This window comes from Alnus glutinosa, chromosome 5 (assembly GCF_958979055.1).
Source record: "Alnus glutinosa chromosome 5, dhAlnGlut1.1, whole genome shotgun sequence".
In the NCBI taxonomy this organism is placed as follows: domain Eukaryota; kingdom Viridiplantae; phylum Streptophyta; class Magnoliopsida; order Fagales; family Betulaceae; genus Alnus; species Alnus glutinosa.
In genome coordinates this window covers 5,096,124-5,112,398 of record NC_084890.1, presented here as the reverse complement: position 1 = coordinate 5,112,398, position 16,275 = coordinate 5,096,124, and the positions used below count along the sequence as shown (strand labels likewise).

Genomic DNA, 16,275 nt, shown 5'->3' with positions numbered 1-16,275 from the left:
TCGCCAGAAGCTTCTTAAAGGGCCGGTAAAATCTTCCCCTTCCTCCCCAAATGAAATCCAACCCAAAATTAAAATCCGGACTCCCTGGCGAGACCTCAACCCATCATCTCCGTCACCGACAAAAAGGACTAAAAATCACCAACTCCGGTGACCAACAAAAAGGACCAAAAATGAGCAAAAATCACCATAAAAAAGGACCAGAAATCACTAAAAAGGAGGCCTCCTCCGTCGCCGGATCTCCTCCCTCTCTCGATCTCGATCTCTACTTCTCTAAGTCACCCGATCTCCCCAGGTGGTGGCGGTGAGTCATGCGGCCGGGCAGGTGGGGATGAGTGGTCAATCATCCTGTGGAAAAAAAAAAAAAAAAAAAAAAAAAAAAAAAAAAAAAAAAAAAAGAAGAAGAAGAAGAAGCAAACAACAAAATAAGATCAAAAGATAGTAAGAAGGATCAGAGAGACGAGAGAGAGAAAAGAGTTTTGGGGAGAAAAGAGTTTTGGGGAAAGAAGAAGAAGAACGAGAGAGCTAGAGAAAGAGAGAGAGAGAGATCGATGGTTTTAATTATTACAGAGATAGATGGTTCTAATTTTGGATGAGAAAAAAATCGGAGGGATGTGGTGAAATAAGGGGGGCATCACGCGGATTGATGACATGGCGTGAGAAAAAAAATTTCCAGGCAGTTTGTTAAAAACCGTCCATAAAATTCCAGACGGTTTTAACTAAACCGTCTGGAAAAAACATTTACCGATGGTTTTGAAAAAAACTGTCTATAAATTTATAGACGGTTTTTATAAAACCGTCTGGAATTTTATAGACGGTTTGATTAACCGTCCATAATAAATTTTTTCTAGACGGTTTCAAAAAAACCGTCTGCAAATTTTATTTTCTAGACGGTTTTAGATACCGTCTAGAAAAAAAACCGTCCATAAATACCTTTTTTTTTGTAGTGTTAAACATAAATATAATACTATATATGTCAACTGGTACTAGCCTAAATGAGTCAAACGTAACCTCACAACCCTAACCTATTAATTTCGTGTTGAGTTCACGAGTCATGTAAAAAATTAACCGCTCTAAATTTGAGGCCTTCCAGATTAGGTTATAGTGTGAATCATTTAACAGATCCTTTGAACATATAATATTATGTCACAACTTGATATATGGTAATTACACTAATTGGATTGATCTCAAGTTTTGAGTATCTTCATAAAAATGCCCTATATACCCTCCACGCCAACTTCATTGGGATACATACGCATGCATCATGCACTTTTGTTGAACAAGTTGGGATAGTTAAGTAACTTGCCCTAGATGCATGATAATACAAACAAACACAAAACAAATATCAAGGAGCATCACATGTAACAGCTTTTGTATTATATATCCTAGTTCGGAGACAATTAAGAATGGCAAACACGATTAGATAATCCTGTCACATATGTTATACCAGTTTAAGTCAAACAATATATATGCGAGACAACCCTGGCCTGATCCTATAAGGTCAATATTGCTTTCGTCCAAGTAATACTAAATTCCAAATGTCTCACAAAGGAAGGTTAAACTGCTCCTGCAACAAAGGTTTAGTTGATAATAAATCTGATCAAGCTTTTGGTTTGTAAATCTTGTCAAGTTTGTTGGCCGGCGTTAACTGGAAAAAATAAAAAAATCAGTATTTAATTCCCCTCAAGCTTGGAAATTTCCAAACACTGTGTCTCAAGAAATTAAATAGATGTTTGAAAAGAGACGCGTAGAACACATGTGTACAAGGGTTGGTTGGCTTATGTTCCTGTTCTCTAGCGTTTGATCTTCTTCTATATTCTCTGCATTTCCACTATAATAAACATGTTCTTGTTGAACTATGATAAAATATTAAGATTTGGTCAAATTATTATAATAGAGTAAGAGATCCGGTTATTATTATTATTTTTTTATATGGGAATTGATCAAGAACCCTCCTTTTCTCATAAGAGACTAATTAAACTAACTCTCGTTGACATAACTAGTTTGGCCTTTTTCTTGATTTTGTTGAATTTGATTTGATAGTTTAGGTGACGTAACATGAACCTAATCTTGTAATTAAGTTAATTTATATTGATCAATATATATAATACATGAAGGTATCATAGTCTTGATAACTTAGACTTACTTCTTTCACGAAGATTCGACGAGTTTTCCATGTGTTCAAAGTCATCAATGAGAAGAAATTAGGGGCAGCGGGTGAGGATGACTATTTGACAATTAATTCATAGTGGGGGGGCATTTTTTATTATTATTTATTAAACTACCACTTATTTAAAAAATTTAAGCTTGTAAGAGACGGTGAATTTAATCATTTAGGTTACGTTTGGTACACGGAATGCTTATTCTATTAGAAAAATAAATAGCTTTTATTAGGAATTGAAGAAAGTGTGCTTCAAATAAAAAAAAAAAAAAAAAAAAAAAAAGGAATTGAAGAAAGTGAAATAAAATAACTTTGGTGTTTATTTCATGGCTGGGGTCCACGCTTCATAAAGCGGAGATTACTAGTTTGAATCCATCATTCCCCCTCTTGTGTGGATATGTAAAAAAAAAAAAAAAAAACTTTGGTGTTAAAATATATGATAAGCATCTAACACTTTGAATAATCATCATTGCCCATGAGAGAATGATTGTTCCTCATTTGATGTACGCATCTAAGGAATAGTCATTCCCTCATGGGTAATGAAAATGATTATTCTAAAGTCATTTTTTTAATGAAATAGTCATTCTACGTATTAAACATAACCTTAATACTTTAACAGTAATCTCCATTCACGTATGAATTCATACTTTTCCTAAATAAGTAAGAGCTAACACGCAGAATAGTTATGCCGAAAGAAAGGATAAACTGTGGAGCATTTGGGATTCGTCAGTCATATGCACTTCATAAACTTAACCCAATTGAGCCCAACTCGGATTGGACCACAAATATTCTGCCCCAATACAATGGCATGGACTCAAAGAAATTTTTTCCTGCCTAACTCAACCCCTTCAACCCCTTCAAACACACCCACCAAAAAATGAAACCTTGGCCCATTGGGCAAGCAAATGTTAAAACCCTTACAAAATGGGCTGCTCACAAAACGATGTCGTTTCGATCAATAAAAATCTCCTACCCCCCAATCTCCCTCTTATCCCCCACACGGCAATCTTTTATTTCCCATTTCTCTCAATCCTCCAATGGCAATGGTTAGTCTCTCTCTCGTCTCTAAACCCCTAACCCCTATCTCTCTCCCCAAACCCTCCGCACCCGCTATCACTCTCACTCCCACGTATTGTCTCCGCTTCCGCTACACTAGCCCGCACTTGAACCCCGCCGCCGTCGCCAAATCTCGGCCGTTCGTTCGAGCAGCAGCCGTTGATGGGGAGTACTCGGCCAAGAGAAGCAGTGGTAGTAGCAGTGGCGAGCCCAGGGAAACCATCATGCTCCCGGGTTGCGACTACAACCACTGGCTGATCGTGATGGAGTTCCCCAAGGACCCTGCGCCCACCAGGGAACAGATGATTGACACTTACCTCAACACTCTCGCCACTGTGCTGGGCAGGTCTGTTCGCTTTTGTTGTTGTTTTTGTTGTTTCTTTTGTGTTTCTGTGTTAGGTTGCTGAGAAAACGGAGCTTTATGAGTTGAGTTGAGGTTAGGTTCGGATGTGTTCGTGGTAACAGATGGGTGCTCTTTCTATGTGACTAAAATGTAATATATAAGTAGAAGTTACATTCGGTATGTAATTTTAGGGGGAAAGATGTTACTACAATGATGAATGGTTGGGTAAAGAACTGGATTTTATTTGCAAGTGATGATTTTGAAGGTAATTTATGGCTCGGAAATGAATTTTCTAGTTTGTAATGTGGAGAGGTATGTTGTTCTCTCTTTTTTTTAATAATTTCTATTGGGGTCTTGGTAGCATTATCTTGGAAATTGATGGGTTTGGGAAATCAACATGGGTTTAGTGAATAGGGCTAGTTTGCTATTGCTTTTTAGAATGGCTTTTTTGTTTTTTGGTTCTGATGTGACATAAAAATTGAAGTAGTTTTGAGGCCTTTGTGTATTGAGATGTTTGTTGATGCTTTTAATTTTTTTTTGTTTTTTGTTAAAAAGCAAAAGGCAGTTCTAAAAAGCATCATCAAATGAGCACATGTTTCGCCTTAGTGATGCTTGGTTCAGCAGAAATAGGGCGTTTGAAGTTATTTGAAGGCCCTTTGCTAATGCAAGAAATCTAAGTATTTCAATATTGCCCATGACATTAATTGGTGGATGCTACATCTTTGGGTTCCCAAGTTTAGAATTCCAAATGTAATCTAATTCTCTGCAATCCTACACAGACTTAAATTGTAATCGTTTTGCACTTAGACTTGTAAAAAAAAAATTGTTTTGTACGGCTCCGGGGTTTATCCAACAAAGTACCTATACGAAGTGACCCTGCTTTGAAAGGATTCCTCATCATAAAAATAAAAATAAAAAATCGTTTTCCAATTATCATAGTTGCTTTCCTAAACCTAAAATCCCATCAATTTGGGTTTTCCTAAGGAAGAAAGATATCTTAAATTGCTAATCATGCAATGCCTCATTTAGAGAAATGTTCTAATTATGTGGTTCATTGGTTTCCCATTTCATGTTATGACAATTATGATATTATTTTCCCTCTAGTTTAAGATTATCCCATCATAACATTGAGATGCACAACTCTAATGGGACTTCTGTAAATAATTATGTTCTGTTATTGTTGGTGGTTTTGAACCTGTAGCTATATAGTTGCCATCTTTTCTACTATTGTTTCATTAATATTGCATTGTTTTCACGTGTCAGCATGGAAGAAGCAAAGAAGAATATGTACGCTTTCAGTACCACCACCTACACTGGATTCCAGTGCACAGTTGATGAAGAAACATCTGAGAAATTCAAGGGTAGATAGCAATGTCAAGCACTTCTCTTGTTAAACTTTATGGGTTTCTTTATTTGCATTCTTCATTCTAATACATCTTCAAGTGCATTGTTGTAGGATTGCCTGGGGTTCTCTGGGTATTGCCAGACTCATACATAGACGTCAAAAATAAAGACTATGGAGGTGACTGATATGACTGATCTTTGATTGAGAAATAGTTTGTTGTACACCTACATATCCTAATTATGTCGTGATAATTTCTATAATCTTTTATTCACTTATGTTTCTTCTTCTTTAGGGGATAAGTACATCAATGGAGAGATAATTCCCTGCAAGTACCCTACTTATCAACCAAAACAACGTAGTGGATCAAAATATGAAAGTAGAAGGTACGAGAGACGGAGGGATGGCCCCCCTCCTGATAAGAGAAGACCCAGACAAGAGGCAACTACTTCAGACTCAGCCTCTGATTGAGGTAGTGGGATTTTCGTGCCATACTATGCCTTTCTTTCAACATTCAGTACTCTCTCTCTCTCTCTCTCTCTCAAATTTGGATTTCTTACTGCTGAATGAGCTATCAGATTTTACTTGCCTGTAAAAATTTTTCCTGTATAGAACTTTATTTATGTACTTGATTTTGATGCTCTCCTCACATGTAATATTGGTTATTGCACGGAATTGTATTTATAGGTTTTCTTCCACTTGTAAGTTTAGAAATGCCTATCTTTATTATCAGTTTGTAACTTGTTTTGTTTGATGCTATTTCTATTGCAGGTTTTTTCATGTTTGATCTAGTTCTTAGTCTGATGGGAGTTGCACTGTATCATTCTTCAACATGTTTCTGTGAACAATACTGGCATGGATAATTTAGCATGAGGTCAGAGAAACCTGCTTATGAATGAAGTCCAGTGGGGTGCACTGTTGATGTATCTCTTGTCAGATCAACTAAGCAGTTTCATCTAGAGGAGTATGTAGGTCTGATATATGAGTATAGTACATAAAGGGGATTTTGAATTGATGAACTTATATGTATGCGATTGGAATTGTTTTCACATATCAATTTTCTTGCCCTGTCTTCTATCTTATCAGCAGCATAAGTAATCCTTTGTGTAGTATCATTAATTTTCTACTTGACAACAACGTGCATATGTGGTGTCACACTTTGCTAGTTCAGTGATTTATTGTCAAGCGTAGCTTTGACGTCTCTTATGTTTGGGTCTCAACTCATCCTTTAAAAACTTAGCCAAGACTCGCCAGCAAATTTGGTGAAGATCCATTCTTGCAGGGTGTATTTTTTGAAATCTTCTTGGGTAATTTCGGACATTTAATGGAGATGAGGTCCTTCTATATTGTTTCCAGAGTGCTCTGATTACCTGCTGAGCCCAAAGACATGATTATTGTATATCCAACGTTTTGTAGATGAAACTAAAGCGTTTTGAACATAAAAAATAAGATGCATCTTTTAGATTACTTGAATTGATTGTTCAAAAATCCCTGAAGAATTGAGATTGCCTGAAGTCTTGAATCAATACTGATTCCTTTGTTCAGGCTAGGGATGTAATTGAGCCGAGTTGAGTCAAGTTTGAAAATTTTAAGACTGGTTCGTTTATAAGTCGAGCCTAAATAGTCGAGCTCAAATTTGAGTCGAGCTATAAATTACATGTTCAAGTTTGACTCGTTTAAAACTCGGGCGAGTTCGAGCTCAAGCTTGAATTCATTGAAAATGACATTCGAGCCGAGTCGGGTTACTCGACAAGCTCGGCTCAACTTGAGCTCGAGATAGGCTATTAAATTTTTCAATGAATGGTCAAAGTAGAATTCAAGCCCAAATTTATGAACAACCTCTATGCAATTATTGATAATATAAGTATATATTATGTAACTATATAAGGCATATTATAAAATAAAGTACCTAACTATAGTTTATAAGTAATAAATTAACAATATATTATTATATATAACTAGAGAGCATAAACTATGGTATATGTATAATGTGAACAAATAGTAAGTCTAATATATTCTATATAACTAAGTAATTATAATATAAGTATAATATATAACTATTGTTAACCATGTGTGATGTAATATATATATATATATATATATATATATATATATATATATATATATATATATATATGCTAACTATTTAATATTGTTATATAATAACTATTAATAACTTAATATGTTAATTTAACATACTAAATATTGTTATCAAAGTATTACAATTAATATGTAATACAATATTTACTATTTACTAATATATATGTAAGATATGAACAAGCTAACGGGTCGAGCGAGCGGTCCGGTCGAGCTTTAAACGAGCTGAGCTCGCGAGCTCTTATCGAGTTTTGTCGAGCGAGTCAAGTATGTATCACTTACTAATCGAGTGAGTTTTTACAGTAACGATCAAGTTTTTACAGTATCAAGTTCAGATCGGGCTAAACCGAGCGAGTATCAAGCGGTTTGTCGAACGGACTAGTTTATTTACATCCCTAATTCTAGCAGTCATCTGCTTTTATTTCACTCGAAGCTTGCAAACTTAGCTGTATCTTCGAGTCCTGGTATCATTTGCAGCATGGAACTGGCCAGCTTTGGATCCCCTATGTTAATTAATTAAATCCATTTTGTGGAATATCGGGTTGGATTCATGATTAGTCTATCGTGGTTACGATGAACTATTTGTGAACCCAACACAAAATTAACAGATTAAGATTAAAATGTTTTACCCGTTTAATTAAATCAATCGGTTTACAATTGACATTTATAATATTATATTCATATCTTAATAGGATTTCAGTTCAACACGCAAATTCGAATTGTCCACCCTAACTCTAAAGAAAGACCGTGGAGATTCTCTCTAACAAGCTGATTATCTATGTGAATGGGACCACTGGCCCTATAGGTATTTGGTATCTAGGTGACAACAGAGTCTATTAAATCCCAAATATGCTTAAAAGAGAAGGAAGGAGGTCCTTTCTCTGTGAGGCAAAATAAGCATATTCTCTCTTTTTTTAATTTGGGTAAACAAAAGGTATTATTATGTTCCTTACATTTTGCATCTGCACCGACTTAGATTGTCCAAATAGCTTAGCCACCTTCTTAAGCAATTTATGGAAAAAGGTTAATCTTATTAAGCGAAATTTCTGGGATTCTTTTCCAGTCACATCTCGATCCCATTGTGGGATCTACCGATCTAGTGCTCGCAAAAGTAAAACGTCTTCAATCAATGTGACTTTGAAATGTTTGCCCACTCCTTTACACTTTACAGTAAAGAGTAAAGGCAAAGCTGTAAATATCTGTTGACTGTTGTGGTCGTCACATTGCAACAAATTCTTATATGGTAATTTTTTATTCACCTCACAACAAAATTATTAGGTTACGTACCCCTTATTTAAAAAGTTTAAACTAGATAAAAAAATAAAAAATTGTAATTATTGAATTAATATTTTAATATTTTCTGTACAAGTAGACTTATTTTACCTTAAAAGTTGGGCTTATATGAGGAATATTTAACTTACATAAGGATAAATTGTGAGTAACTGAAATAAAGGATAAATTATAAAATTAAGGTTTGAAAGAATTGTTTTTGTTTTGATTTTATATTAAATAATCATTTATCGTAAAAATTTATATAAATAAAAATTGATAAATTTAATTATTTAATTAATTTTTTCACAATAATTTTAGACGATTTTTTTTTTTTTTTCTCGACTAGGCTTCGCATATTAGATAAGAATTGTATGGCCGGATTCGATGGACAGGTAACCACATAAGGATTATGATGCATATGCATGTATGCAGAAAAGTCTGCTTTTATTTTATTATTTTTTTTTATTATTATTAAATTTTTTTTTTTTTGGTAAAGAGGATAAGGACTTATCATCATGTCCTACTTTTCTCCAAGGGCTTGCTTTTTTCTGCTAACTTTGAATCATGCACAAGTTAGCTGCTGCAGAAATTATCAGAGTTTGATTGAAATCGATAATGGCCTACTACAGCTCCAGCTATTTCGAGGATCATGATCTTGTTGATCAGTACGATCAAAACCCTTATGGTGGCAGCTATGATTCAGCTCCAGCTCCAGCTCATGTCTCAATGCCTTATTCTAGCTATGACTCCAACATCCACCAATTCTTTGAGTATAACGCAGTCCCTTACTATGGTTCTTACAGTCCACAGAGTTATTCATCAATGGCGTACTCCTCCTACACTTTCAGCCAGCCAAGGTTTCTGGAGTTCACCCAGAATCCTGCTGCGACTCAATTTCTGATATCTTACTCTACTGTGGAGTCTTATGTGCCTGAATTTGAAGATTATGATCCAACCCCTTATGGCGGTGGCTATGATCCTGCTCAAACCTATGGCAAGCCCCTTCCACCTTCAGATGAAATCTGCTATCCTCGATCTACGCCGGCGGATCCAAATGCTCTCGGGTCTCTCGCATTGCCTAGTGGGAAAGAGGAAACTGATGTTGGAAAAGCAGCAAAACCCAGCAATGGAATTAGTGAAGAAGAGCAGCAACAGCAAGTAGGCCATGAGAGCTACAAAGAGGAGCCGGAGCCGGAGCCGGAGCCTTATGAATATGACAAGCCGGTGCCCTATCCTCCAAGCGGGTATGGGTTGGAAGCCATGGACCTTTGTGAAAGCTTATTTGGGTATTGGCCTTGCTTGTCTCGGGAGAAAAGGAGATGCAGTGATGGCCAAGAATGTTGTGATGATGAAGGAAGAAGCAGCAGCAGCACTGCAGATTATCTCTTTGGAAGTTCATATCCCTATGGTGATCCAAATTATGGACCCCTTTACAGGCAGGTTGAATATGAATGAGGATTAATTAATATTCATGCTAGATTTGCAAATTTTAAGGAACATTTGGGGGTCGCTTGTATTTATTTTATCTTTTCAAATAATTCTGAGATTCTAATTTGTAAACTCATAAGTATGTTTAGTTCTTGATGAAACCTCAATAAGCCTCATTATTTTGCCTCACAAATTCATTATTTTGTTCCCTAAATTTATGAAGATGATTAGGTATCTACTTCTAGTGTTGTTATGAGAAATATAAGAAAAATGATATGGGTGATTTTTTATGACTCTTTTTTTTAAAAGAAAAATTCTTATATTTAGAATATGGAATGGCCTATAAGATATATGCTATTAGCGCTCTTATGACTATAGAAAATTAAGTTTTGTTAGAGTGACAAATTTGACAAAAGGGCCGATTGACATTTTTTTATGTATACCCAACAAGAATTTGCTGCGAATATCAATAATCATGACATGACATCATGTCACGTATGCAAGTTGTAACAAACAATAAAAGAAAGGAAGAAAAATAAATAAATAAATAAAAAACCGAACAAAAGGAACAGTAAAATTAGGGTCAACCGTACAGAGCTTTTGTAAGGTGGATCTATACCCTTTCGCCCCATAGATGAGGTGGGGTTGGAGCCACTCCTTGTCCCCTACCTTTGTAGGGGCGGTTTCGAACTACTCCCACAAAGGAACAAGAGTGATTCTCCACCCTCACAAAGACGATTGGCCCCTTTAATAGTGGTGAAAATCCAACCCAACCCCCCCCCCCAATGAGGGTGGTTCTCTGCCCACGTATCACCGCACCACTTCTATGAGGGAGGATCTCCACCCACGCCCCCCCCCCCCCCCCCCCCCCTACAGGGGTGAAAGTGTGGAGGTGAACCAATAAAGGGGCAGCGGGCTACTTCTATCGCTCTTCAACTTAATTTTTTTTTTCTTTTTATAATTTTTATTTTAAAGAAAATAAAAAATTTGACATTGTTGGGTAATTATACTTTGGGTTATTGGATTGGGCCTTGAGAATAGACCATGTTGGGTGATTATACTTTGGATTATTGGATTGGACTTTGAGAGTAAACCAGTACCATAAATGAGGCAACGCGGGACAGGCCTATCAATCAAAAGAAATCATCGTAACAAAAGACTTCTTTAAAAGAAGTGGCAATGTCGAGCATCCAAGTGAGTAATGCTCGGACACTCGGACGACCAGTTAAGTATTCAGCATATCTTCAAAAGGGAAGATCCCCTCATTTATGAAGATCTTTAGCCATTTATTAAAATGAGATCAGCCAGTCCAATCAGGACTGAATACAGAGGGAACAACGGCGCCATGCGCTGCTGTTCAGGCCGGCTCATCATGTTAATGGTCAAAACACAATAAATGACCGCTGATTGTGTCAGATCAAAGTTAAGTTAGTTCTCGTCGGTATTGTGAAAATCACACGTGCGAGCTCACAAAAAGAATGTGGTATAAATAGAAATCATAAATGGGTAACACCTAATTTTTCAGTTGCATTAATTATCATTCTTCTTCACTAAAACGACGACTGACTTAACCATCGGAGGAGGCGTTGCCGGCCAACCCCCGGCGAGTCTTTTTCTGTTTTGCAGATTCTCAGTCCAACGGCTTAACAATCTTCTTCAGGCCCCCACTGTTAGAAAAGTAACCTTACGATCGACATGTCGCTGTTCGAAAACTGTGTAAACAGACATAATTGTATTTGGAACATATGTGAGAAATCCTTATTGGGCTTGTGACGCGGGACATAATTAAGATTGTTCTAATAGAGTAATATAGCAGCAGAAGTTATGAATTGAAGATAAAAAAAAAAAAAAAAAAAAAAAAGGAATTCAGGAAGAGAGAAAATAATAAATTTGGAAGAGAAAATCCCTAATTGCCCAAAATAAGTAAACAGAGAAATAATTTTGAAAAACTTAAAATTTAATTGATACTTCAAACTTGATTCCAAAATAATACATACATGCCTTTATATAGGCAAAGTTTGAATATTTTTCAAAGAAAATACTTGGAGAAAAAAAAAATAAATAAAATACAAAACATAACTGTAAACTTAGAGACAAAGTAAGATTCTTGTACAGAAAATAAAATATGTTATTCTAAAAAAAATCTTCAAATATTTTGTATGATTATTTCAATTTTTTAGTTGATCTTATTTAAAAAATAATCTTTAAATCTTATGCCTAATTTTCTCATACATCAGCTTGCATAGAAAAATGTCAGTCATACTTCTATCATTAAAAAAAATAAATGAAAAATATAACAAAATACCTATTTCTCACTTGAACAAATCTCAAATTTTTAATTGTCAAAATTAAAAAGGCCCTTGAGGCCAAAACACAAGAAATTTTATAGCAATTTCCTTCAAAATAAACTTCTAAATAAGTCTTTTGAATAAGAATTAAGAAGAGACAAATTCCAACGAAAATTTCGTAACCAAAAAGCATCCAATGACATGTTAATGTAGCTGCTTTGCTTCATTAATTCTATGACATGTACAATTTTCACTTTATTAGTTTCATTTTTGTCTAGAAAAAACTGTAGACTGCTTTTTCTATGAAATAAAATAATAATAATAATAATTATTGTGAGTAATAGGAGAAGGGCATGGGCTGTCAAAAGGTGAGGTCAAAGACAAGCACAGGACATTCCAATCAATTAATGTACGAGAATGTCATTAAGGAAGCCGAAAAAGTTGTAAAGGCATGAAAAGTGGTTGTCGATAATATGTTTGATTAATGTACTTATATTGTTTATTAAGACGGGGATGGATTAATCTATATTTGATTAAGATACAAGCATTAGCTTTACCATATATTAATCTCTTTAATGATTCATTGAGTGCCCAAATGCCCGCAAAATTAGGGGTTTGTGATGTTAAGTAACGCCCTTGGCTTAACTCAAAATCACCATTCACGGATTTGAAAATTGCAACGTTAAATACCGGGCCATGGCCCATGGCTGCTTGAGTAGCTGCCGGAGTTTGTCAGGGGAGTATTTTTTTTTTATTTTTAAGATAAATGCATTAACAAATAATTTAAAATAAAATAAAAAATAGGTTTTACTTTATATCATTATAATATTTTTCAAACCAAAAACAAAAAATACCCCATAAAACATTGACAAACATATATTATAAATACTCGATAATTCGTGTTTTAGATACAAAATTCAATTAAGTTGGTTGTTAAAACAAAGAGTAATGGAAGAAATAACATTTCCATCCTACAATTATCTCTTAATATTAATGTGGCAGTTTCAACTAACATTTTGATCAATTATTTTTTAAAAAATAAAAATAAAAATAAAAATTCAAAAGTTGGTTGGAATTGCCACATCAAAATTGTGGGATAGTTGTAAGATAAAAATATAATTTTTAGAATTTCTCTAAAAAAAATATAAAAAGAAAATATTAATGCTAAAAACTATATTTTTATCATATAATGCACACATGTTAATTCTAACCTACTCTCCTGTTTTTTTAAAATAAAGACTAATTAATCTATAATGAAACATCAATATTATGAAATAATTAAAAAAGAAAAAAAAGAAGTCATTTGTATCATTAATTTGGCACCTTGCCTTCCTCTGAACTTTATTTATTTTTTAATATTTATTTATTTAAGGGTGAAGTTTCAAACCTCGTGAATTTCACCCTGAGCCTGAGAGAAGCACCTTCCCTTCTTGTATTTTTGTGGCCGTCGACTGAGCAGCTCTTGTGAGTTGTGACATAATCAGGTTCCTTTTCGGCCCTTCTTATCTCATGCACAGCTAACCGTCGGTCCTTAACTTAAACCTTTTCAAACACTAAGTTTATGGTTAATTTTTTATTTTTTCTATTAATTGATCACCCGATTACACAATTCAAACCGAATCAAACTAAAAAACTTAGAAATAAACTTTTATAATGAATAATAGAAACTTAATACTAAATGATTTATGCACCGTAGTGTTATGAATAATTAAAAGACTGACTTAAATAGATAACTATAACTATCCTTATTTAATTAAACTACTCCTACCCTAATATAAGATAGAGTCAAGATAACTTTCATGAGATATTCTGTATTGGTAAAATCCTCTAACATGCAAATTCAAATACCCTAATAGATATGTCTGTAGAAAAATAGTACCACCCATTTTTATAGCGCATGTATTTGATCCCGCCATTATAAAATGTATTATGTGTGATAGTTAACAAGAGGTAATGAGGCGCGTTTTAAAAAACGCATGATTTTAAAAATTAAACCGTGATATTACCATACGCCTAACTATATTTTTAAAAATAGTATTTTTATTAACTATATTTTAAAATTGTTATTTTTTAAAAATTACACGTTTTGAAACCAAAAAATCAAACGGACACTTAAGGACAATACCGAGATCTTCCTAAGTACGTTTTTGAAGACAAATTTGTGTGAATTGCATTATAACTCATTCATATTTCCGCAAGAGAGTTGTGATTGTGAATTGCAATTCATCCAAAAGCCAATGCACAAGAAACCCCACCTTTTGCATCTTTGCTAGCGTGGTACCCTCTCAAGTTTTGGAACATTCTAGTTGCGGAGAAATTATCTAGAATTTGAAGTATTATTATTATTATTATTATTATTTGGTTACTGCTACAAATAAAATTAGACCAAGAGGAGTTTGATTAAAGTTATGGGTATATACAAATCACTTCTTATAGAACAAATGTGATTAGGAGTGTCATGCTAAACCATAATATAGACAGTCCATTCTGGCCCCACTTCCCATAATAACCTTCGAAAACTTAACTTAAATTAACCTTAAAAAAAAAAAAAAAAAAAAAAAAAAAAAAAAAAAACTTTAACATAAATTCACTCTTAAAAAACCTAGACCCAGAACATACTCCAACATCAGCTCTGTGCGTCTGTGACAATGCCTCTGACACCCATGTCTTTCCTCACTCTTTTTCTTCTCATTCTCCATCCTCTGACAGCCACCTCCTCCATCCACAATCTCCTCCAAAGCCAGGGCCTTCCGGCGGGGCTCTTCCCGGAGAACGTGAAAGCGTATAGTCTTGATCAAACGGGTCTTCTGGAGGTGCACCTGGACCAGCCATGCTTGGCCAAGTTTGAGAACAGAGTATACTTTGATAGCGTCGTCAGGGCTAACCTCAGCTTTGGTGGGCTTAAAGGGTTGGAGGGTCTGACTCAGGAAGAGCTTTTTCTATGGCTGCCGGTGAAGGATATCATTGTGAACGATCCATCTTCAGGGCTTATTCTGTTTGATATTGGTGTTGCTCATAAGCAGCTTTCCCTTTCTCTGTTTGAAGACCCTCCTGTTTGTAAACCCCAAGGTACCCAATTTTTCTCTGATTTTTTATTAGGTCTCCAATTTTTGGTTTGATTCTGGGTCTGGGTTCTTAATTTTTGGGCAAACTTTTTCGGGAATTGTTAATTTGTTGTTCCCTCTATTACGTTTACTCTGTTTGGCTGGTAAGAAATCCCAGAGGCAAAAATTGGAAAATTCAGGCTTGTACTGTTTGGTGCGCTGAGGGATTGATTAAACAGCCTGATTAGATTTTGCAAAGTCATTTGTTACACATTTTCTCAAATTTTTTTTTTTTAATTCTTTGGCAGCCAAACAGAGTGCTCATTATTCAATTATGTCTCTTTGATTCATTGACTGAAGTTTTCTACCATTTAGGGTTCTATAATTAGCATATGTGGCGAAATTAACAATATAAATGTGGAGTGCAGGTGTGTTGTTGGAGAAGGGTGGCAGGAAGAAGATGGGATTTCAATTTCAGAGATGATAGGTAGATTGAAAACTTTTTCTTTTTCATATGAGAGATCCTCTTCTTTTTGTTTGTCAATTTTTTTCTTTTTTTCTTTTTTGGGAAAAATTGTGAGAGTTCAGTTCATAGATGATGTGAAGGCTGTAAAAAAAAAATGGAAAATCGATTATATTTGTTGATCAAATGGCAAAATTTTCGCAAACTGATTGTGGCGTTTAAACAAAAACTCTGCTGATTGTTTTTGTCACTTTATCTTCTTATTTATAAGGTCCGTTACACTTAATAAGATCGGTCATTTCTTATAAAACGTTACCCTTAATCAATAAGATTGCTCATTATGATGAATGTGCAAAAATTAAAAAAAAATAAATAAATAAAAAATTAATCTTAGCTTCTTAGGTGGCTGTTTGCAAACCATCCGATGAATCAAGATCAGCCTATAGAACATGGATTTGAAGCAACATATTCTCATCTACTTGTGTTTGGGAGCTTATGTTATGCATCCACTCTCACTCGAATGCGAACCAAATTTGAATCTAGAGCTAAACCTTGCATTTTTCTAGCGTATCCTTAAGGTTATAAGCTTTTTGATCTTCGTAACAAATCAGTTTATAGTTCAAGGGATGTTATTTTTCATGAATGCAAATTTCCTTAGCTTCTAATCTTTTACATCCTAACTCTGATGGTTGTTTCAAGCTCCCTCATCCCTCATCTGATATAGGACTGTGCCTATTTCTAATCATCAGCATGACGGTGTTTCACCTTCGTCACCAAATATTTC

The 16,275-nt window shown here is 34.8% G+C and overlaps 3 protein-coding genes across 3 annotated transcripts; all 3 read left to right on the top strand.

The window, feature by feature from the left end:
- The first annotated feature begins 3,153 nt into the window (after positions 1 to 3,153).
- LOC133867705 (DAG protein, chloroplastic-like) lies at positions 3,154 to 5,984 on the top strand. The gene is made up of 5 exons (XM_062304469.1): positions 3,154 to 3,560; positions 4,821 to 4,918; positions 5,014 to 5,079; positions 5,195 to 5,371; positions 5,671 to 5,984. The coding sequence occupies exons 1-4, from the start codon at positions 3,196 to 3,198 to the stop codon at positions 5,368 to 5,370; spliced, it is 705 nt and encodes a 234-aa protein (XP_062160453.1). The 5' UTR covers positions 3,154 to 3,195; the 3' UTR covers position 5,371; positions 5,671 to 5,984.
- Positions 5,985 to 8,798: 2,814 nt separating this feature from the next.
- LOC133868499 (uncharacterized) lies at positions 8,799 to 9,893 on the top strand. The gene has a single exon (XM_062305407.1). The coding sequence runs from the start codon at positions 8,884 to 8,886 to the stop codon at positions 9,721 to 9,723; it is 840 nt and encodes a 279-aa protein (XP_062161391.1). The 5' UTR covers positions 8,799 to 8,883; the 3' UTR covers positions 9,724 to 9,893.
- A 4,715-nt stretch (positions 9,894 to 14,608) lies between these two features.
- On the top strand, positions 14,609 to 15,678 carry LOC133869503 (uncharacterized). Its single transcript, XM_062306527.1, has 2 exons — positions 14,609 to 15,053; positions 15,457 to 15,678. Exons 1-2 carry the CDS (start codon positions 14,633 to 14,635, stop codon positions 15,510 to 15,512), a joined length of 477 nt encoding a protein of 158 aa, XP_062162511.1. The 5' UTR covers positions 14,609 to 14,632; the 3' UTR covers positions 15,513 to 15,678.
- Positions 15,679 to 16,275: the final 597 nt, after the last annotated feature.